This window comes from Scleropages formosus, chromosome 8 (assembly GCF_900964775.1).
Source record: "Scleropages formosus chromosome 8, fSclFor1.1, whole genome shotgun sequence".
Lineage (NCBI taxonomy): Eukaryota > Metazoa > Chordata > Actinopteri > Osteoglossiformes > Osteoglossidae > Scleropages > Scleropages formosus.
The window spans coordinates 32,693,204-32,712,870 of NC_041813.1; the positions used below are offsets into that span (position 1 = coordinate 32,693,204).

The 19,667-nt window shown below is 53.4% G+C and overlaps 1 protein-coding gene across 4 annotated transcripts; it reads right to left on the reverse strand.

Annotated features, from left to right (window-relative positions):
* Positions 1–3,222: 3,222 nt before the first annotated feature.
* Positions 3,223–19,191, reverse strand: mybpc2a (myosin binding protein Ca). Of its 4 annotated transcripts, XM_018764724.1 has the most exons (31): positions 19,077–19,191; positions 14,423–14,458; positions 14,190–14,204; positions 12,674–12,694; positions 11,365–11,379; positions 11,174–11,257; positions 10,922–11,070; positions 10,707–10,824; positions 10,582–10,630; positions 10,445–10,501; positions 10,063–10,229; positions 9,718–9,850; positions 9,409–9,533; positions 9,185–9,290; positions 8,488–8,648; positions 8,117–8,282; positions 7,863–7,969; positions 7,674–7,703; positions 7,430–7,572; positions 7,025–7,184; positions 6,787–6,891; positions 5,953–6,141; positions 5,536–5,670; positions 5,273–5,440; positions 5,098–5,186; positions 4,766–4,961; positions 4,472–4,611; positions 3,920–4,079; positions 3,702–3,838; positions 3,369–3,555; positions 3,223–3,274 (listed from the first exon to the last, which is right to left on the reverse strand). In XM_018764724.1, exons 1-31 carry the CDS (start codon positions 19,096–19,098, stop codon positions 3,243–3,245), a joined length of 3,402 nt encoding a protein of 1,133 aa, XP_018620240.1. In that variant the 5' UTR covers positions 19,099–19,191; the 3' UTR covers positions 3,223–3,242. The 4 variants fall into 4 exon arrangements, with proteins under 4 accessions (XP_018620240.1, XP_018620238.1, XP_018620239.1 ...); XM_018764722.1 differs by lacking the exon at positions 3,223–3,274 and having other exon boundaries at positions 3,300–3,555; XM_018764723.1 differs by lacking the exons at positions 3,223–3,274; positions 12,674–12,694 and having other exon boundaries at positions 3,300–3,555.
* Positions 19,192–19,667: the final 476 nt, after the last annotated feature.

Genomic DNA, 19,667 nt, shown 5'->3' on the forward strand with positions numbered 1-19,667 from the left:
GCAGCTGTAGAATGATTTGAGGATGTTGGGGCTCATACCAAGCTTCCTCAGCCCTCTCGGGAAGAAGAGGCGCTGGTGAGCTTTCTTCACCACTGCCTCAGTGTGAGTGGATCATGTGAGGTCCTCGGTGATATGAACACCGAGGAACTTGAAGCCGTTGACCCGCTCCGCTGGCGTCCCATCGATGGTGATGGGTGTGTGCCCCCTCTCCTGTCTCCTAAAGTCCATTACAAGCTCCTTGGTCTTTTTGATGTTAGGCAAGAGGTTGTTTTTCTGGCATCAGTGTGTCAGAGTGCGCACCTCTTCTCTGTAGGCCCTCTCATCGTTGTCGGTGACCAGACCTGCCACTGTTGTGTCGTCCACAGATTGATGATGCCATTGGAGCTGTGTGTGGTCACGCAGTCGTAGGTGTATAACGAGTACAGGAGAGGGCTGAGAACACAGCCCTGCGGGGCTCCGGTGTTGAGGGTCAATGAAGAGGAGATGCTGCTGCCAATTCTGGCCACCTGGCATCTGCCTGACAGGAAGTCCAGGATCCAGCCGCAAAGGGAGCTGTTCAGGCCCAGAGCCCGGAGTCACAAGTCAAGCTTGGAGGGCACAAAAGTATCGAATGCTGAGCTGTAGTCCAGGAACAACATTCTCGCATACGTGTTCTTTTTGTCCAGGTGGGGGAGAGCGGTGTGTAGGGTGAAGGCAGTGGCATCGTCAGTGGAACGAACGGTTGTTACCGTAAGCACGCTGCAGTGGGTTGAGGAGGCAGGTGGCACAGAGCAGATGTGGTCTCTGGGGGTCAGAGCAACAGGACACTAGTCATTCAAGCAAGTGAACTTAAATTTCTCTGGTACAAGAACAACGGTGGACATTGTAAAACATGTGGGGACTTCAGACAGAGAGGGAGAGGTTGAAAATGTCCGCAAGAACTCGCGCTAATTGGCCCGGGCATGCTTTGAGGACACGGTCGGGGATGCCGTCGGGACCCACGGTCTTGCGCACATTTACCCGTCGGAAGGATCGGGTTACGTCCGTTACAGAGACAGAGACAGTAACGAACTCTGCAGCATCGGCCGTGGGAGCGCTGTCCGTGGGGGCGGGGGAGTTTCCGTCGGAACGAGCAAAGAAAGTATTAAGCTGCTCCGGTAGAGACAGCGGCGTTCGCAGCGGAGTGTTTCTTTCCCTTAAAGTCCGTGATATTGTTAATTCCCTGCCCCAAGTCTCTGTGACAGCAGTGTAACAGCAGTGTAGACCCCCTGTGACAGCAGAGCAGAGGCAGTGTATCTCCAGTGTAAGAGTAGTGTAACAGCAGTGTAGACCCCCTGTGGGAGTAGAGCAGAGGCAGTGTATCTCCAGTGTAAGAGTAGTGTAACAGCAGTGTAGACCCCCTGTGGGAGTAGAGCAGAGGCAGTGTATCTCCAGTGTAAGAGTAGTGTAACAGCAGTGTAGACTCCCTGTGACAGTAGAGCAGAGGCAGTGTACCTCCAGTGTAAGAGTAGTATAACAGCAGTGTAGACCCCCTGTGACAGTAGAGCAGAGGCAGTGTATCCCCAGTGTAAGAGTAGTGTAACAGCAGTGTAGACCCCCTGTGACAGTAGAGCAGAGGCAGTGTATCCCCAGTGTAAGAGTAGTGTAACAGCAGTGTAGACCCCCTGTGACAGTAGAGCAGAGGCAGTGTATCCCCAGTGTAAGAGTAGTGTAACAGCAGTGTAGACCCCCTGTGGGAGTAGAGCAGAGGCAGTGTACCTCCAGTGTAAGAGTAGTATAACAGCAGTGTAGACCCCCTGTGGGAGTAGAGCAGAGGCAGTGTATCCCCAGTGTAAGAGTAGTGTAACAGCAGTGTAGACCCCCTGTGACAGTAGAGCAGAGGCAGTGTACCTCCAGTGTAAGAGTAGTATAACAGCAGTGTAGACCCCCTGTGGGAGTAGAGCAGAGGCAGTGTATCCCCAGTGTAAGAGTAGTGTAACAGCAGTGTAGACCCCCTGTGACAGTAGAGCAGAGGCAGTGTACCTCCAGTGTAAGAGTAGTATAACAGCAGTGTAGACCCCCTGTGGGAGTAGAGCAGAGGCAGTGTATCCCCAGTGTAAGAGTAGTGTAACAGCAGTGTAGACCCCCTGTGACAGTAGAGCAGAGGCAGTGTATCCCCAGTGTAAGAGTAGTGTAACAGCAGTGTAGACCCCCTGTGGGAGTAGAGCAGAGGCAGTGTATCCCCAGTGTAAGAGTAGTGTAACAGCAGTGTAGACCCCCTGTGACAGTAGAGCAGAGGCAGTGTATCCCCAGTGTAAGAGTAGTGTAACAGCAGTGTAGACCCCCTGTGGGAGTAGAGCAGAGGCAGTGTATCCCCAGTGTAAGAGTAGTGTAACAGCAGTGTAGACCCCCTGTGACAGTAGAGCAGAGGCAGTGTACCTCCAGTGTAAGAGTAGTATAACAGCAGTGTAGACCCCCTGTGGGAGTAGAGCAGAGGCAGTGTATCCCCAGTGTAAGAGTAGTGTAACAGCAGTGTAGACCCCCTGTGACAGTAGAGCAGAGGCAGTGTATCCCCAGTGTAAGAGTAGTGTAACAGCAGTGTAGACCCCCTGTGGGAGTAGAGCAGAGGCAGTGTATCCCCAGTGTAAGAGTAGTGTAACAGCAGTGTAGACCCCCTGTGACAGTAGAGCAGAGGCAGTGTATCTCCAGTGTAAGAATAGTGTAACAGCAGTGTAGACCCCCTGTGGGAGTAGAGCAGAGGCAGTGTATCCCCAGTGTAAGAGTAGTGTAACAGCAGTGTAGACCCCCTGTGACAGTAGAGCAGAGGCAGTGTACCTCCAGTGTAAGAGTAGTATAACAGCAGTGTAGACCCCCTGTGGGAGTAGAGCAGAGGCAGTGTATCCCCAGTGTAAGAGTAGTGTAACAGCAGTGTAGACCCCCTGTGACAGTAGAGCAGAGGCAGTGTACCTCCAGTGTAAGAGTAGTATAACAGCAGTGTAGACCCCCTGTGACAGTAGAGCAGAGGCAATGTATCTCCGGTGTAACAGCGGTGTTGGCCCAGGGTCATGACAGTTGAAAACGAGGAGTTGAGCTGTGAGCTGTAGTCCTTTCGAGTCGCCGTGGACTGACACAGGGGTACTCCAGTGGTACTCTAGTAGTATTCCAGCGGCACTCCAATATGAGGAGCAAAGGGAGCGATGACACAGAGACACCGAGCAGGATGCAACTACATTTTATTGTATCTCTTGCATTGTTTCTTCTTCTCCTGCCACCTCATCCACCGTTCACTTCTTGTTCTCCTTTTCCACGGCGAGGGCTGGAGAGGACAAGCAGGGGTGCCGTTACCTCATTGTCTTACCCATCATGCATGAGCAGTACGGCAGCAACGGGAGACCGTGTTGCGGACGCACCTCGGACCTCTAACTTGCACTCGACCACGTCCTCGCCGAGCTCATTGACGGCCTTGCAGGAGTAGTTGCCCCCGTCAAAGAGGCTCGGCTTGCGGATGTGCAGCGTGAGCACACCCTGGTTGTTCTGCATGAGGTACTTGGGGTCCTCGCCGATGATCGTCTTGTTCTTCATCCAGATGATCTTGGGCTGCAATGAAACAGGCAAGGAAAGCAATGGACAGGAAGCAGAGAGGTGCTCTGGTGCAGTGGTGGAGTGCGCACATACACACACATTCACATACACATGTGCTCACACACACAGAGGAGCTTGTTCCCTCCCTGGGCGTGTCCTACCTTGGGACGTCCGCGCACGGAGCAGCTGATGGCGGTGGAATAGCCTGCGATGACAGATCTGTCCTGGAGGGGCTGAGTGAACTTGGGCGACGTGTTCAGGTCCTTCTCCTTGTACGGCGGGCGGTTGTACGCCAGTCCTGAGTGCAGCAACAAGGGGGAGGCGTCAACGGATGCTCAGATACGACACAGCCAGGAGCCACGCAAGGGACACACGGTACCAGTCTTGGCGATGACCGCCGTGTTCTTGCTGAGCCCCGCCTCGTCGCTAAGCCCACAGATGTTCTCGCTGAAGATGCGGAACACGTATTCATTCCCCATGACCAGGTCCGACACGGTGCAGTTTGGGCGGCGGTTGTGTTCGTAGACCATGAACCATTCCTGTGGAGGGAGGGGCGGAGCGGTACAGGAAGTGAGCGGAGTTATTAGAGCAGGTCAAGCAGGACTGGACGGGGGCGCGACAGGAAGTGAGCAGCAGTTGGCCAGCAGATCCTAGATGGTTCTCTGTGAAAAATAGGTCTTCCGCACTCACTGACACTGGTTAAGCAGCACATGCAAAGTCCACTTTCCGCGCTTCGCACAGTGCGTAGCTGCATCTGCATGACTCCGGCCACTCGGGTTGGGTCTCGCACTGAAGTCGAACAGAGTGGATCGAACAGAGGGTCGTCACGACAGCCCATCGACAGCATGCTGCAGGACCGCTCATGTGCTAAATCCCCACTGGGGCCGTAAACATGTCGTTAGCGTGTCGTCAGCACAATCTGCACGCACACCTTGGTCTTCTTGTCTGCCTTCTGGATGATGTAGCCTGAGATGTCACTGTTTCCATTATCCTTGGGGGGCTTCCATTCCAGAGCTGCGTTGAAGCCCCACACATCAGTAACCCTCACAGCCAGCGGGGGCCCGGGTTTCTCTGGTGGGAGGTGAGGGGAGGGGTTACTTCTTATACACAGCATCAGCAATCTGAGTCACACACCGTAGAGCCTCAGACACCCACGCATGGCAGTGACTCACAGTGTGACACACACACACAGATGCACAGCGGATGTCGCCGTAGCAATACCCACCCACCACACGGATCTCGAAGGACGCCTTGTCCTCCATGTTCTCGATCTGCACCGACAGCGTGTACGTCCCCGAGTGGTCTCTCTCGGCTGAGCGAATGAACAGGATGGTGTCCACCTCTGTGGTCCTCACCGACACTTTCTTCGGGTCCAGGGGCTCATCGTCCTTGAACCAGTTGACCACAGGGCGTGGCTTTCCCTGTGCGATGTCAAGGAGAGATTGTGTGTGTGTGTGTTTGTGTGTGAAGGAGTGCTCCAGTTGTCTCGGGAGGAGCTGAAACTGAGGACACTCATTGGACAGCGAGCGACCCGTGAGGCCGCGTGCCACTGCTGACCTGGAAGGGAATGACCAGGTTGATCTTCTCTCCAACCTTCCTCACATACTTGGTCCTGAGGTGGCGCGGCAGCCGAATGTGAGGTTGCTCTGAAACGCAGGAGGGGTTTTTCAAGTTATGATTGTGGTTCTAAGGCCAGGGGAAGAGAGTGGCATGGGTGACGGCACTCACTCACCGATGATCTCGCGGATCGTGACAGGCTGAGCCATGACGGCAGGTGGGCTGCGACCTGCGATGTTCACGGCCATGACCCTGAACTCCATCTTCTCCCCCGTGGGCAGACCCCGCACCGTGTAGCTGTTCTTCTCCACCGGCTCTGAGTTCGCCTGGATCCACTCGGTGTCTGCAAGGCGCGGAACCACCAGAACGAAAAGAGGGATGAACGAAAGAAGAACATTCAAGGTCCCTCTGTCCCGCAAGCCTCTTGGGTGTGCCCACCTCCCTCCTTGCGGTACTCGATAATATAGCCGTCGATGCCGCCCGCTCCTATCTTGTCAGGGGGGCGCCACTTGAGCATGCAGGCGCTGTCCATGACGTCATCCACGGTGAGGCGGGTGGGCTCGCTAGTAGGGGCTGGGCACAGGAAGATAGGAAGGGAGGGGCAATGCGGTATGGTCAGCCAAAGCGACACACTTTCCGGTCCGTCCCCAGCAGAAGCCTCTCGCGGAATGTGAGCGTACAACTGTCCGCACATAGGCCCTGTCCACACTCCCTGCTCTGCCTGCTGCCTGTATTGTTTGTTTGTGTGTTTATTTATTTATTTATTAACTGTGCCCCACCCTTGTGCTCTAGGGGGTGGGGTGGGGTGGGGTTAAGTGGGGCGAAGTGCGCTGCTGTGCTGTTGGGGGAACGCACCAATCGGCATGAAGGGTTTGGAGCTGCAGCTCGGCTGGGAGACACCGATACCATTGACGGCAAACACCCTCATCTCGTACAGCACCCCCTCGATCATCTTCTTGGCCTCGTAGCTCGTGGACTCGTAGATGTCGAAGTTCAGCTTCGTCCACCGCGAAGAACCCACCTTCTTCCTCTCCATCAGGTACCCTGTTGGGCAAGAGAGATTGTTGCTTGCGTTCAGCAGGTCCTATGTCGCCCGGGGGCGGGGCCACGCTACAAGCCCACCTTCATCGGCTCATCGCAGCTGTAAGCGGCGCACTCCAGCAAGTGTCCCATACAAGTGTTCCTTGTTCCATAATAAATAGCGAGTTGCCGGGATGAGCAGCACTGGGCGGATGGCGGAGACAGCAGGCCGACGGCGTGGCGACGGCGTGCCGAGGGACTGATGTGGCGTTTGTTGTCTCCGAGAGGTGTGATGAGATGTGTCTGAGCTCCATCTCATCAAACAGACGGCGTGCTGCATTTAAGATGGAGCGAGGGCACCCGCCATCCGTTTGGTGGAACGCAAACAAACAAACAGATGCACAAAGGGAGCGGCAGACAGCGTTTCGCTGTGTCCAGACTGCAAAGCGCCAGTTACTCACTCAAGTCTAGTTACTCACTATTTATATTCTTCTGCGAGCTGCCGGTGCCTGCAGTCGGGCAACTTTGTCAAGCCCCGTTGGGGTTCATCTCAGATTTCGATTTTTGGATCGCTGTTCCGGTCGGCGTGGTGTGTCAAGACTGCGTGTATGTTGCGTGCATGACGTGCGTGACGGACATCACAGAGAGGAAGCACAGCTATGCAGTCACCTTTGATTGGTGATCCCCCATCGAATTTGGGTGGTTCCCAGATGATGGTGGCTGTGTCTTCTCCAACTCCCATGCACTTGACTCCCTCGGGGGGATCCGGCACATCTGGGGACACGAGGAAGCTGGAGTTAGGTGTCAGTGTCTCCAGCACGGGACCTTTCGTGGGCACCAGGCAACAATCCGAGCGAGGAGAACAGAGTACTGGCGCGGAACGGCGCCCGCGTGAACCAGCACAGACCTACAACCTTGATGAAGAGCTCGGCCTTGTCCTCGCCCGCTGGGTTCGTCACTGTGATCGTGTACCTCCCCTCGTCGCCCCGCTCGGCTCCCTCGATCACAAAACTGCTCAGGGTTTTCCTGTTGTCCACCCTCACGCGGCCCTCCGTTTCTGTAATCACCTGTGGAAGGAGCCAGAGGTGGACAGAAGGAGGCGCAGTGCTTACAGAGCTGCTTCTGTCGCAACAGAAACAGAATGAGACTGGTGAAGCTCAGGAACAAAATGGCTCCTGAGACTCTCGTGTCCAGACCATCACTCCTAATTGTGGCTAATGCACTTCCCTCCATCCTGTCCCACAATATTCCAGGCAACACATCCCATAATGACACGCTACTCAGCCCACGCAGGGCCACAGCATTTCCTCACGTTGTCCCCTTTTGTCCAGCACACAGTGGGAGCGGGCTCTCCCGAGATCTCCACATCCAGCCTCAGCTTGTTGCCTGCAACGACGATGATGGTGTTCTTGTTCACCATGCTTCCAGTGGTGTCCAGGTGAATCTTGGGCGGGTCTGAGGGCAACACAGAGAGGCTGAGTGCCGGAGGGAGGGGACAGCTGTGAGGGTCGGAGCAGCTGTGAAGCAGCACCACGGTATCTGGAACGGACACCTACCTTGACGAGGGACGTAGTCGATCTTGATCTCTGAAAGAGAGAAATGCGTCAGATCGAAACCCCGCTGCAGAAGTCGTCATCTGAGAGGCGCCAGTGTTCCCTGCCCGAGTTGGCATGACCGTGTCCCGTGTGAGGGACACAGCAACGGGTCTCGAACCCCTGATAACAGCCCGTCCGTCTTTCTCTCACCCAGGAAGTTGAGCTTGGCAGACAGGGAGAGTGCGTATCCGTCTGGCACAAAGGTGTAATCTCCAGCATCCTCAGCCTTCACATCATCGATGGTCAGCTTGTGGATCCTGGATCGGCGGATCAAGAGGTCAGGAAGCACTCGGCACACGCGAAGGTACAGGACGCGGCTTTGCGCATGCTTCTCTGCATCTCGCACAAATCTGTGTCCTCTGCAGTGTCTGTGCGAACCTGTCTAGGACCCCCGGTTGAATCACCTGCCGATGTGGACCATCTTTATCCGGTTGCTGGCCTTCACCTCCACTCCATCCTTGTACCACTTTCCTGTCACCTTCTCATCAGACACCTCGCACTTGAAGATGGCCTGCTCAGCTGCCTTGACTGTCAAGTCTGCGATGCTCTGGAGCACCTCCAGCTCCTTGTCTGAGAGACAGAAACATGATCAAAGAGGTTTTCAGCCCTCTGCGCTTTCATTCCGTCTTTTTCTGCCACATGGGTTATACTTGCATATCTGCAAATTTAAAAAAGCAAGAGAAAGTGCAATGGCACTGAAGAAGTGGGCAAAAGGAAAAGAGTGACCCTCGGATAAGATGGACAGAACAAGCACTTGGACATTAGCTTCAGCTACCTTCAACTTCAAGTTCGGCCTTTGACTCCCCCCCGTTGGTGAAAACATAGTACATTCCGATGTCCTCCTTGCTCGCTTCATTGATGATCAGCCAGTGCTTCTTCCCGTCTTTCTTAAAGCGATACTTCCCATCTCTCGCCAGTTCCACGCCATCTTTCATCCTGAAGGGAGAGGTCATGAGAGAGCAAATGTTCTACCCTTAATTGATGCTTTTCTCAGAAGCGACTTACAGTGCAGTGCTATTGACAGTTGTTCACCTGTTACACACACACACACACACACACACACACACACACACACACACACACACACTGTCTGAAGCAGCTTGTCCCGAGCGGGGTCACGGCAAGCCGGAGCATAACCCGGCAACACATGGCACAAGGCTGGAGGGGGAAGGGACACACCTAGGACGGGATGCCGGTCCATCACAAGGCACCCCAAGCAGGACTCGAACCCCAGACCCACCAGAGAGCAGGCACAAGCCAAGCCCACTGCGCCACTGCACCCCCCAGGCAGGTAATTTTACTGGAGTAATTCAGGGTAAGTACCTTGCGCAAAGGTGGGATTCAAACCTGCAACCTTTGAGTCCAAATGCAGCAGCTCTAACCACTACGTTACCAGGTCCCCCAACAACAGGAGCTCCTGAAGACTGGGACACACCGGTGTGGTCCACGAACGTTGTGAACCTTTGCCTTACCACTTGACGTTGGCCCCCTCCTCGGACACCTCCACCTCGAACTCGACCTTGTCTTCTACAACCACGTGGAGGTCATCCAGCAGCTTGGTGATGGTGACAGGTGGCTCTGGGGGGTGAACGAGAGGCCGAGAGGGCAAGTGTGCCAGAGCAGCACAATGATGCCATTTTCACACTTAGCATTCCATACCGATGACCGGAAATCACCAACCTGCATGGAAACTGACCTTTGACAAAGACCTCTGTGAAGCTCTTGTCCTCCCCGATCACACACTCGTAGGCCGCGTCATCCGCCAGTGTGCACTTGTTGATGGTGAGCTTCCTCTTGTTCCCCACACTCTCAAACACGTACCTGGCACACAAGAGCAGAATGGCACCACAAAAGGCCCTACATCAAAGACCTCTGAAAACAGAGAGACTCTCAGTTAACAGTAGCATCTCTCTGACCATTTGGCTGTTTATTTACAAAGGACACCCCCTATCCCAGCTCCAAGTGCCCCATCATTCCCTCTTGGTTCACCTAACCCAAACCGTACTTGGCGGAGGGCTTGATTTCTGTTCCGTTCTTCAGCCACTTGATCTGGGCATCAGGGTTTGCCACCTCCACTGTAAGTTGGATCTTCTTTCCCTTGTCCACAGAGTAGGCTGCCTCGAGCTTCTTCAGGAAGGCTGCAGGTTACAGAGCATCGGATGGTACCAAATTAGTGATCCTCTTCCTGTCGGAATCCCAGGCCTGTCACCATTTTGGGTAAGATGCCATTCCTGTACTCTTCATGTCCTCTTTCCTCCTTCTGGAGACCTGGCCTTCTGTAGCCTCTCCTTACACATTGGTTCATGAGGAGCCTGTTTGCCATCACGTAGCCTCTGTACTGTACCCTTACCATCACATTTCTTTGGCTCCACCTTCATCTTCTTGAGACGTTTGAGCATGCCACGCAAGTCCGTAATGCCATACTGGAAGGCAATCTTCTCGTAGTCACAGGGCTTGGCTTTCTTCAGGATGCTCCACACATCCACCTCCTCTTTGGGTTCCTCCTGCTTCTTCTCCCTTAGTGGGACATAGGAAGGGTAGCACAGAATTGTGCTGATGTTTTTGATGTTCAGCCATTGCACAGTTTAAGAACACAGTTTGCTCACGGGAAAAGTCCAGTTGTATGTAATAGGCAAAGATGTTCGTGTATGAGTGTGAACTTGTGAGAAGGTGGGGTGGTGGTGCCTGAATAGGGCCACATTCTTTGCCGAAGAAGTAAAACGCTCTCTGACCTTTTCTTAAGTAAACCACTGAAGTCCAGTTCCCCCTCGTCTTCTCCAGCCTCACCCCTGGAAGAAGAGGAAAGTGTTGGCTATGATCTTGTGGTGTTTGACATACCCGTGAAAGCTCTGCCCACAGCGACACTCACGATCTCTTAAAGGCTTCCAGAATATTTGCCTTTTGGTCCTCTTGAGAAGCTGAAAGACACTGATGGACATCAGAACTGAGGTGGCACAAAGACAGGCCACCAAGCTCCAACTTTGTCCTGCCTACCTTCTACGGTGATATCAAACGTGCAGCTGTCACATTTGTCTTTGGCGGTAACTTCACACCTGTAACCACCGGCATCTCCATCGACCACTTTGACAATCTTCATTTCGTATGTGTAGATCTGTAGGGAACAGAAGTGCATCCTGCAGTAGACTGGATTTTGCCAAGAAACGGATGAAAACGGACCCATGTGTCAACAGAGGTGTGCACGTACACACCTTGCTGTCCCTGTCATAGCTCTCCTTGAACTGCAGGTGCTTCCCTGCTTTGCTGCCCAAGTCCAGCCACTTTCCCTTCAGCCATTTCAGCGCTGGTTTCCTCAAAAGGGTGGAGGAGTCAACCTTGGCTACAAAGGTGATGTCCTTCCCTGTCAGGGAACAGCAGCGTGACCCATTAGCCAAATTCATCCCTGCCTCCAGCAACCTGCAAAGCTGTGTGGGAGTCCTTCCATTGGAGAAGGTCTTCCTTACCTTTGATGGCTATGGTGCTTTGGGGCTTCTCCACAAACAGACCGCTGAGCTCGGTCATCTCTGGCTCCGTCCCTGGGGTGGCCGCTAAGGACGAGAGGAGATGTACACAGGTGAGCGCTGCGTTATTCACAGAGCCCATGATTATGTTATACATGTACACCACTAGCGTAATGGAGACGAAGGTCTCTTACCATCTGCAAGTACTTCTGTGTGGGGGTGAAAGAGAGAGAGAGTGAAGGCTTCAGTTAGTCAATGTGTCCACCATATGTGATGTTTGATCATCAACAGCGATGGGAGAAAAACCCTGAGACACACAAATCACAGCCAGTGCACCTCCATGGCTTCTCTGTTTAAATGAAACAGAAGCGAGACGGAGCTCTACACTGTCCCAGCACAGGCCATGTCACGCCTGCACACCTCCACATGGAACCAACCCGTTCATTTAAATCGGAGAGAGTGAGACGGAGAAAGAGGGACAGAGAGAGAGGGCGAGAGAGAAGGAGATTGTCACTCACATGCTGTATATGTCACCTGCAGACCTGCGATCGTAGGCAACACAGAGATGAACAGAAGTAGACATATATGTACATTATTCACACACATACACACCCCAAAGCCTGAATCCATATCCCGCACTTACATGAACACACTGACACGCACACATGTACATATACTGTACGTGTGCAATATTTGCACAGCGAAACAAGTGTCAGAGCTCTCGATCATCTCCAGGTGTGGTAGGTCTTTCACGACACGCTCAGGACCTGGAATCACACCCGATGAGCTGGTGGACAAGCACAGACAGGCTTTTCACTCTCAACATACAGGCGGTGCATCCAGACTCAGGGACCTCATGGAGGGCTTTTCACAACACATTCTGGAACCACTTGGAATCTGTGTGTGGCAGATCCTTCCCACAAATCAGTGTGTCAGACACCTCAAGCAGCGCATACACACACGCGGTGCGCATACTCCTCGGTCAGCTGGCGCTATGAGCCCAGAGAGCAAAGGCCCTGTCCGCAGACACACACTCAGACCGGCCGCCTCTTACCGTCGTCCGTGTTGCTCTGCTCTGACAAGTGAAAGATAGGAGTTCTGTGTGAGCAGCTGCTGAGACGCACACACACCACACACACTCAGACAGCGTAGACGCAGAAAGTAAATGAAGTAAATGACCATGCGGGACGAGTGCAGTTCGAGCCTCATCTGCACATGATCATGGACGTTAAGCGGTCACCCGAGGGGGGCAGAATGGGGCACATCACGCGAGCCCTTCGGCCGCACGTTCCTTTACGGCACATTACTCGATATATGTACGTATGTGTTGTTGTCTGTTGGCTCCCAAATGTATCCTTTGCGCAGCCTCACACGCTCTCGGGTGAGGAACACAAAGGACACGCAGTGAACACCCAGGTGCCCTGAGAGGGCGAGGAGACATGGACAGGCCGGCACAGGCCACAGCATATCCGGAGACATGGGATGCGACGTCGGAGGTCTTACCCTCTGCCGCCAGGGATTTCGCTGTGGGAGGAAGGTGGTCCGAGAAGGAAGTCAGAGCATGTGTGAGTATTAAAAGTGCACAGATACATGGACACCTACACACACATTGAGAGAAATACACACATGAAGTATAACGGACCCTCGTCTGACAAGGATTTGGACCTACGAGCTTGTGTGATCTGTCCTGTAAGATTTACGCAGCGAGCCGTCATATTTTCTTTATGAGAAGTAAGCAACCAAGAGCAGGAATTTCAAATCAACGCATGAAACTAGATGATGCTGAAAATCTCACGGAGCGAGCAGCCCTCCAACGTGAGACACGGCCAGGTGTCTAGCAGCGGTGTAACAGATCGTGCAAACCTCTCTGATAAATTTTGTCAATTTTATCAGTGTAAAAACGTCACGATATCATAATACTAAGCTGTAAAGATAAAACTTTAAAGATAGTGCTGAAAGAAGCTCAAAAGGCAAAGGAAGGCCTTACCTATCACTTCATAAGCTGAAGTGACAGAACACATTGAATTCTGCTGAAAGGCAGTAGAAAGGGCTGCATGTGATTTCATGAAGTGATTTGTTTATAACAGATGATGCTCAGCAGAGAGGTGCTATGAGTGAATCCTCCAATTACATTTAGAGAATTACCTTTTCAGGTAGTGTTCCAATAATAATAATAATAATAATAATAATATTATTATTAAAGCGCATATCAAGTAAAAATCTGTGGGTTACTCTAAAGCAGTTTAGAATAGATATCATAATTAACAATTAGAAGAGCAACAGAATAAAACAACAAAATAACAGCATTAAAAAGTTACTGTCATAAAAGAAGAACAGAGTCCAGCCATCATTAACTGCTTGCTTGGTGTAGGGCTGAGGAGGATTTGAAGTCACCAGTTCACCTTAAATACATACTGTACATATCATGGGACTGTGGGAAGAAACCAGAGCACCTGGAGGAAACCCGTGTGAACATGGGAAAACACATAAACCAATGGCTGAACCCACAACCCAAGAGCAGTGAGGCATTTGCTGTGCCACTATGTTGCCCAGGAAGAACAGAATAAATTTGCAACAAAAGGAAACATAGTAGTGAGAAAAGTGAAGGGTGGGGGGTAGCTCCAGAAAAAAGGCTCTCGAATGGATTATGAACAAATGATTTTGAACACGTGACTCCTGGATTTAAAGGTGTCCGGAGCAGTTCTGACGTTCTCGATTTGGGTTTCATTGACAGTTGCTCTGTGTTTCAAAGGCAGGAAGTTTGAGTGTAAGAGGCAAAATTCTTGTGGATCAGGACCATATGATTTTTTTTATTTTCTCTATTTAAATGAATGGTAATTAATAGTAAGTTTCATGAAAATTCTCTTCATAAGCAGCTTTTTAGCAACAGGTCATACTTGTTAAGTAATAGGAGCTGGTATATATTTCTAGACAAACATATATGCATACACTAGAGAGCTGCAATCAAACACAGACACAGGTATAAACACACACTGCATTGCTAGCAGCCTTTACTCACCTTCAGGTTTTTTTACTGCCAAGAGAACAAAGAAAAGCATTAAAATGATGAGAAGTGACAATAAAATGATCTTAAGTAACTGCTCTTCTTTGAGGCATCTGACTGCAGTGCGCGTGTGTGTGTGTGTGTGTGCGTGCGCGTGCGTGTGTGTGCGTGTGTGCGTGTGTGTGTGTGCGTGTGTGTGTGTGTGTGTGTGTGTGTGTGTACCACAGGCTGTCATGTCCTCTACTCACCAGCAGGGGCCGCTGCACTCTTGTCTTTCTTGGACACTGAGGAGGAGGAAGAGGAGGAAAAAACATTTTAGATGTGCAAAGTGTATCATTGCATGTGAACGTGTGTGTGTGTGCGTGTGTGTGTGTGTGCGCGCGCGCGTGCACGCGTGTCATGGCCTCCTCGTCTGGCTGGTCCTGCTGTGGCCCAAGGACACAGAGCCAAAGTCCTTCTGTCCAGGTAAGTGGGGCAGCCTGACACAGCTGAGGAGGCCCTCGAACCCTGCTGTTACCTCCGTGTTCAGAACTGCTCCCAGTGTCACTACATCAGTCTATATCAGTTGGAACAGCTGGACCAGAACCTTCTGCGGGGACAGAACCCACGATAACCGCTACATCTGGCCTCTTCCTGCCTCCAGGTCCCTTAACCACATGTCTGACTGCAGGAGACAGTTCTCAGCACGGGAGGATTTTCAGAAGCACGGCTTGGACACGTACAGCCAGGTGTGTGTGCGCGCGGGGTGGGCTCAACGAGCAGGTGCGGAGACGGGGGGCCGAGTCAGGCAAAGGGAAGGGTGTCCGTCTCTCCACCGAGACACAGAAACTGGCCCTGCTGCCCCTCCCCCACGCCCTGAGTCTCTGTGCTCCTCCCTGTCTGTTGACTTGCTGCTCCCCCGGCTCTTATGGCCAACGCCTCTATTTTTGACCAGGTTTGTCTTTCAGGCCGCAGTGTGTTAACGCTCAGTCTCCTGCACCTGGCCTCCACACCATGACACTCTGACACCGACCCCTGTGTGTACAGTGGATAGGGCTGACCGCAGAGTCCAGGGTCTGCCCCCAGCACACGGAGGGAGGGCGACTCTTCAGCGCGCACCTGCGGGTCTTCCTTGCACGCGCTCCGAGCTCCACGCGGTGCTCGTGAAGGATGACTGTGAAGGCTGCGCGTCTCGCCTCCTTACGTGACCATAAAAAGATGTAGTAAATAATAATACGGTGATAGCAGTACTGCGCTGCCCCCGGTGGCCAGCTGAGGGCTGCGGTGGTTGTGCGCCGCCAGCCCTCCCCTGCCCTCTGTCCAAAGGCCCTGCGTGCCTGTATTTATAGATTAGCCCCTCCCATCCAGAGCCCCTCTTCCCTGAGCCTGTTCCTCCAGATGGGCTCAGGTCCCGGAGGAGAGAGGCCTTGGCTCTGGGGGCCCGCAGGGGGCAGCTATTTTAAGCCAAGAGCAGGAGGGAGTTTCTCACCCCTTTTCGCGTCTCTATATAGACGGGGGACACGTCTCTTCCTGTTCCTAAATTTAAAGGACAGCACTCCAAACATGGACAAGTCTCTTCCCTGCGTTAAAACCCATGTGCGACATTATCTGACTCCGGTAGAACCAGGGACGCACTTGAGAACCAGTGAACCCACTCATGTTTGTTTCTCGTCGTCGTCATCGTTGTTGTTTGCCATGTTTGCACACCAGGTGGCGCCGTCCTGCTGTGTCGAACCCAACCGAGTGCAGGTGCAGCGCAGGACTGGCTCTCTGTAAATCACAGCTTAACTGTCCGCGTTGCCGCTTTCCCTCCATCTCTCCGTTCCCCTCGGGAATCTGCTGATGTTCCCTCCTCTCCTCATTGCCCAGGAACGAATGCCACGCCGTCACTTCTCAGCCAACGCTGGGCTGAGCGATTCTGACCCCAGCGAGGGCCTTGCTGAGTGACGCCAGAGGGTCACGACAAGGTCACACGGTGGCGTTTCAGTGTCCTGTCTCAGTGCTCATCTCCCATGATCGTTTCACTCTGCGGTAGTGCTGTAAATCTCCGTGTACATCCCTCTATGTACCTCTGCATTAACCTCTCTGCTCCTGCTGTCTTCGTGTTAATGCAGCGCAGTCCTGCGCGCGCACGCACACGCACGCACACGCACGCACGCACACACAGAGATACGGGATTACACACAGGCTCCCTTTCTCCATTTCATTGGGGTATTAAGCTACGCGGAACGCTCGTTCCAGCCTGTCATCGACACAGTCGCACAGATGCCGCCAGTCGCCCGCTGACAGGCCGTGACCTTTCGTGCGGACGGTGCTTCCAAAGGGCCTTTTCTCCATGGAGGCAGGACACCTGGACATGCGGAGCAGGTCGAGACGAAGCACACGGAGAAGGTAGGGGCCGACGGTGCCCTGGAGGAAGGCGGACTATGATGTGACACATGACGAAGATGGATGGGCGACATGCTATTTTTATTCCGCGTGAGTGGCATCAGTGGAATGTGGCAGGTGTCCATCTGTGGGGGGTAAGGGGGCGGTGCCTGGCTGGCAGCATCCTGGTACAGCTAAGCTCTCCTGGCTCTCTTTCGCAGCTTTATGTGTCTGTTCTGGTGAGTGGACTTATGGAGCACTGATTTGGGCTTTTCAAGAAAGAGCGCAGGTGAAGTAGAGGGAGGGAGTGAGAGAGGCAGGGGAAGGGGGGTGCAAGGCCCTTCTGCACCAAGAGATGAAGCAGAAAGGACCTCTTTCATGTCTTGCACCTCTTGCAGGGCTGAAGAGGAGGAGGGCATGAGATGTGGGAAAGGTGGAGTTCATGTGCAGAGTTGCTGTCACATTCAGAAAAGCGTCCCACACCCACCTTGTCGGGAAGCATGGATGGTGTTATGCTCAGTCCAAGGGGGAGAAAGAAGAGGCTGGAGGAGCACCAGGGGGCACGCATCAACACCTAGTTTGAGTAGACAGGAACTGGCACATACTTCTCGCAGGGCCTCCTCACTCTTGACCTCGAACCCTAACCCTAAGGCCCTGGATCTTTCATTTCAGGGTGTTTATAAGCCCCTTTCCTCGCTCTAGCCGGATGCTGGTGGAGCCGGAGGCGTCTGAGCAGAGAGAAGAACCTTCCTGAGAAAGGAAAACACAGAGGCACCAGGAAAGTTCCGGAAGGATGATTAATGGCAGGGTGGAGCGATTTTTGAAAAAATATTATTACTCAAGTGTCATAATGTCATGTTGGAGGAGAGAAGCCAAGAGAAAAGGGGTAGTGTCAGAAAGCTGGAAGAAACTGAGAGACGGCGTACAAAGGGCGGGAATCGGTTCCGTTAGGCGAACTAAGCTAACGTGGACGGAGTTACGATGAATTGTGCTGAAGTGGCTTTGCATAAGTTCGGATCAAGACGTTCTTGTCTGCTGTCCTGCCAGAGGGGGAGCTGAGGACTGAGGTGCTGCCCGGGTTCGGGTTCGGGTCAGTGGAGTGGCGACGGGTTCCTGACCCCTGGGGAAATCCACTCTCCCTGTGATCCTCACCGCTACTGGGTACCGGCGGCTGACGGCTAAACGGAGACTGAAAGGGGGACGCAAGACGAGAAGTGGACAGAGACATGAGACGCGCAGAGAGGAGGAGGAGGAAGAGGAGAAGAAAGGTGGACAGATGGACAGTAGTGGACGCAGTAGTGAGGAAGTGAATAAAGGAACCCGGAGCATGAGAACAGCCCTTTTCCTCATGTCACAGCGTGTCACAAAATGTCAATGTGTCCATCAAAGTGCGTCAATCACATGTGTCACTTACTGTATGTTTATACAGTATGTAACAAAGCGTGAACATCCTTCACCTGACCTTAGGGCAGAGAGGAGTTGCGCTGTGAGGGGGTCAGCCGCCCGCACCGGAGCGTTGAGTACCGTGATTTACCGTTCCTCTGGTCCGCTGCCGCTGTCGGAAAGGCGAGACGCCGGCGGAACACGGGACGCGCTCATATTTTCACTCGTTGGCCTCACGAGCAGCGCGACCGCAGCGAGACGATAAATCTGCGTGACACTAATTGCCCGCTTCTGTAAACACAGGGTGATGTTTCAGGAGCCGCGCCGCCGGAGGACACGCTCAGCTCGCTGGGGAGGGCCGCCGCCACCACCGCGACCGTGCGCGCGCTCATAGGGTCAGGAGCGCCACGACCTCCCTGTGTGTGTGGGTGCCGGTGCGCGTCTTGGCAGCGCAGCGGCGGAGACGGCGGATGGGCTGCAGTGGTGGACGGCGGCCGACGCTCAAGAAGCGCATGTTCGCCCAGAGCCTGAACGTGGTCCTCCCGCTCTAACGTGCAGGTATGAAAGTGCCTGCTTTCCCTGTTCTAGCGTCTGTTTGAGACCTAAGCGAAGTGGCTCGCGCACACACAAATACACACAGCTCCTGTGTCTAAGTGAGGCCTCCTGCAGCGCTGCCTCCACTCCTCCTCCTCCTCCTCCTCCTCCTCCTCCTCCTCCTACTCCTCATGTTTATTCACAGCGTTCTTCATTATGACGCACACAGTCCGGTGTGCGCTGGCTCTTATCCCTCATTACCGATGCAGAAAGTCTCCACAATGACGATGAGAGAGCCCCAGTCTGCCCCCCAACCCCTCCCACACACGCACACACATACATTCAGTGTGACTGGCCCCAAATTCAGCTCAGAGCTCTGTCTTCACACACCACCTGACAGTGAAACAACCATTGAACCGTTTCCCGTGATGGATCTGAACCTTACCGAGACCAAGATACTACGAGTGGCCCACGCTGGAGGCTGGCGCACGCGCACACGCACATGCACTTTCATCCCTGACCATGCAGACGAGTGCCTGACAAGTGTTCAGTCCCCTTTGAGAGTGTGCCAGAGAGCGGACCGCAGGCTGCCGGGACCCAACACGCTCGTGTCCCTGTGCCTCCGTCTCACTGCTTTACCTGCCTTCTTGGCCTCAGGCATGGCTGCGTGTTGCTGTCCTTCGTTGGTGCTGCTGCTGCTTCCTTCGTCCGTGCGTCTGTCCCAAGCCCTCTCTGCATCCCTTTTATTGCGCCGCTCTCTCTCCTCATGAGCTTTCGAACCCCTGGGGAGGGAAAGACACACACACACACACACACACACACACACACACACACACACACACACACACACAGCCAAGGAGACGGTGACACTTGAGACCCTGAGGGAGAAAGACGCACTGAGACCAGACGTGTGGAGCACGGTTAGGAGAGCTGAGTCTGGACTTACCTGCTCAGTGTCTCAACCCAGCCCCATCTGGACATTGTTTCACTGCACGAGTGAGTGATACAAGTGGTAGCAGTCACCAAAGGTCCTCAAAAGTCACCATGGGCCATCAAGGGCCGTGAGGGACCAAGAATGTCTGGCACATCATACAGTGAGGCCAACAAAAAAGTGCTATGCTCCTCCATCCTGTGCCGTTGGGCGGTCCCACTCACAGGGGTCCAGTGTCACAGTGATGGAATGAGCTCGGTGTCCCTCACAGCTGCTGAATACCCTCACACCGAAGAAGG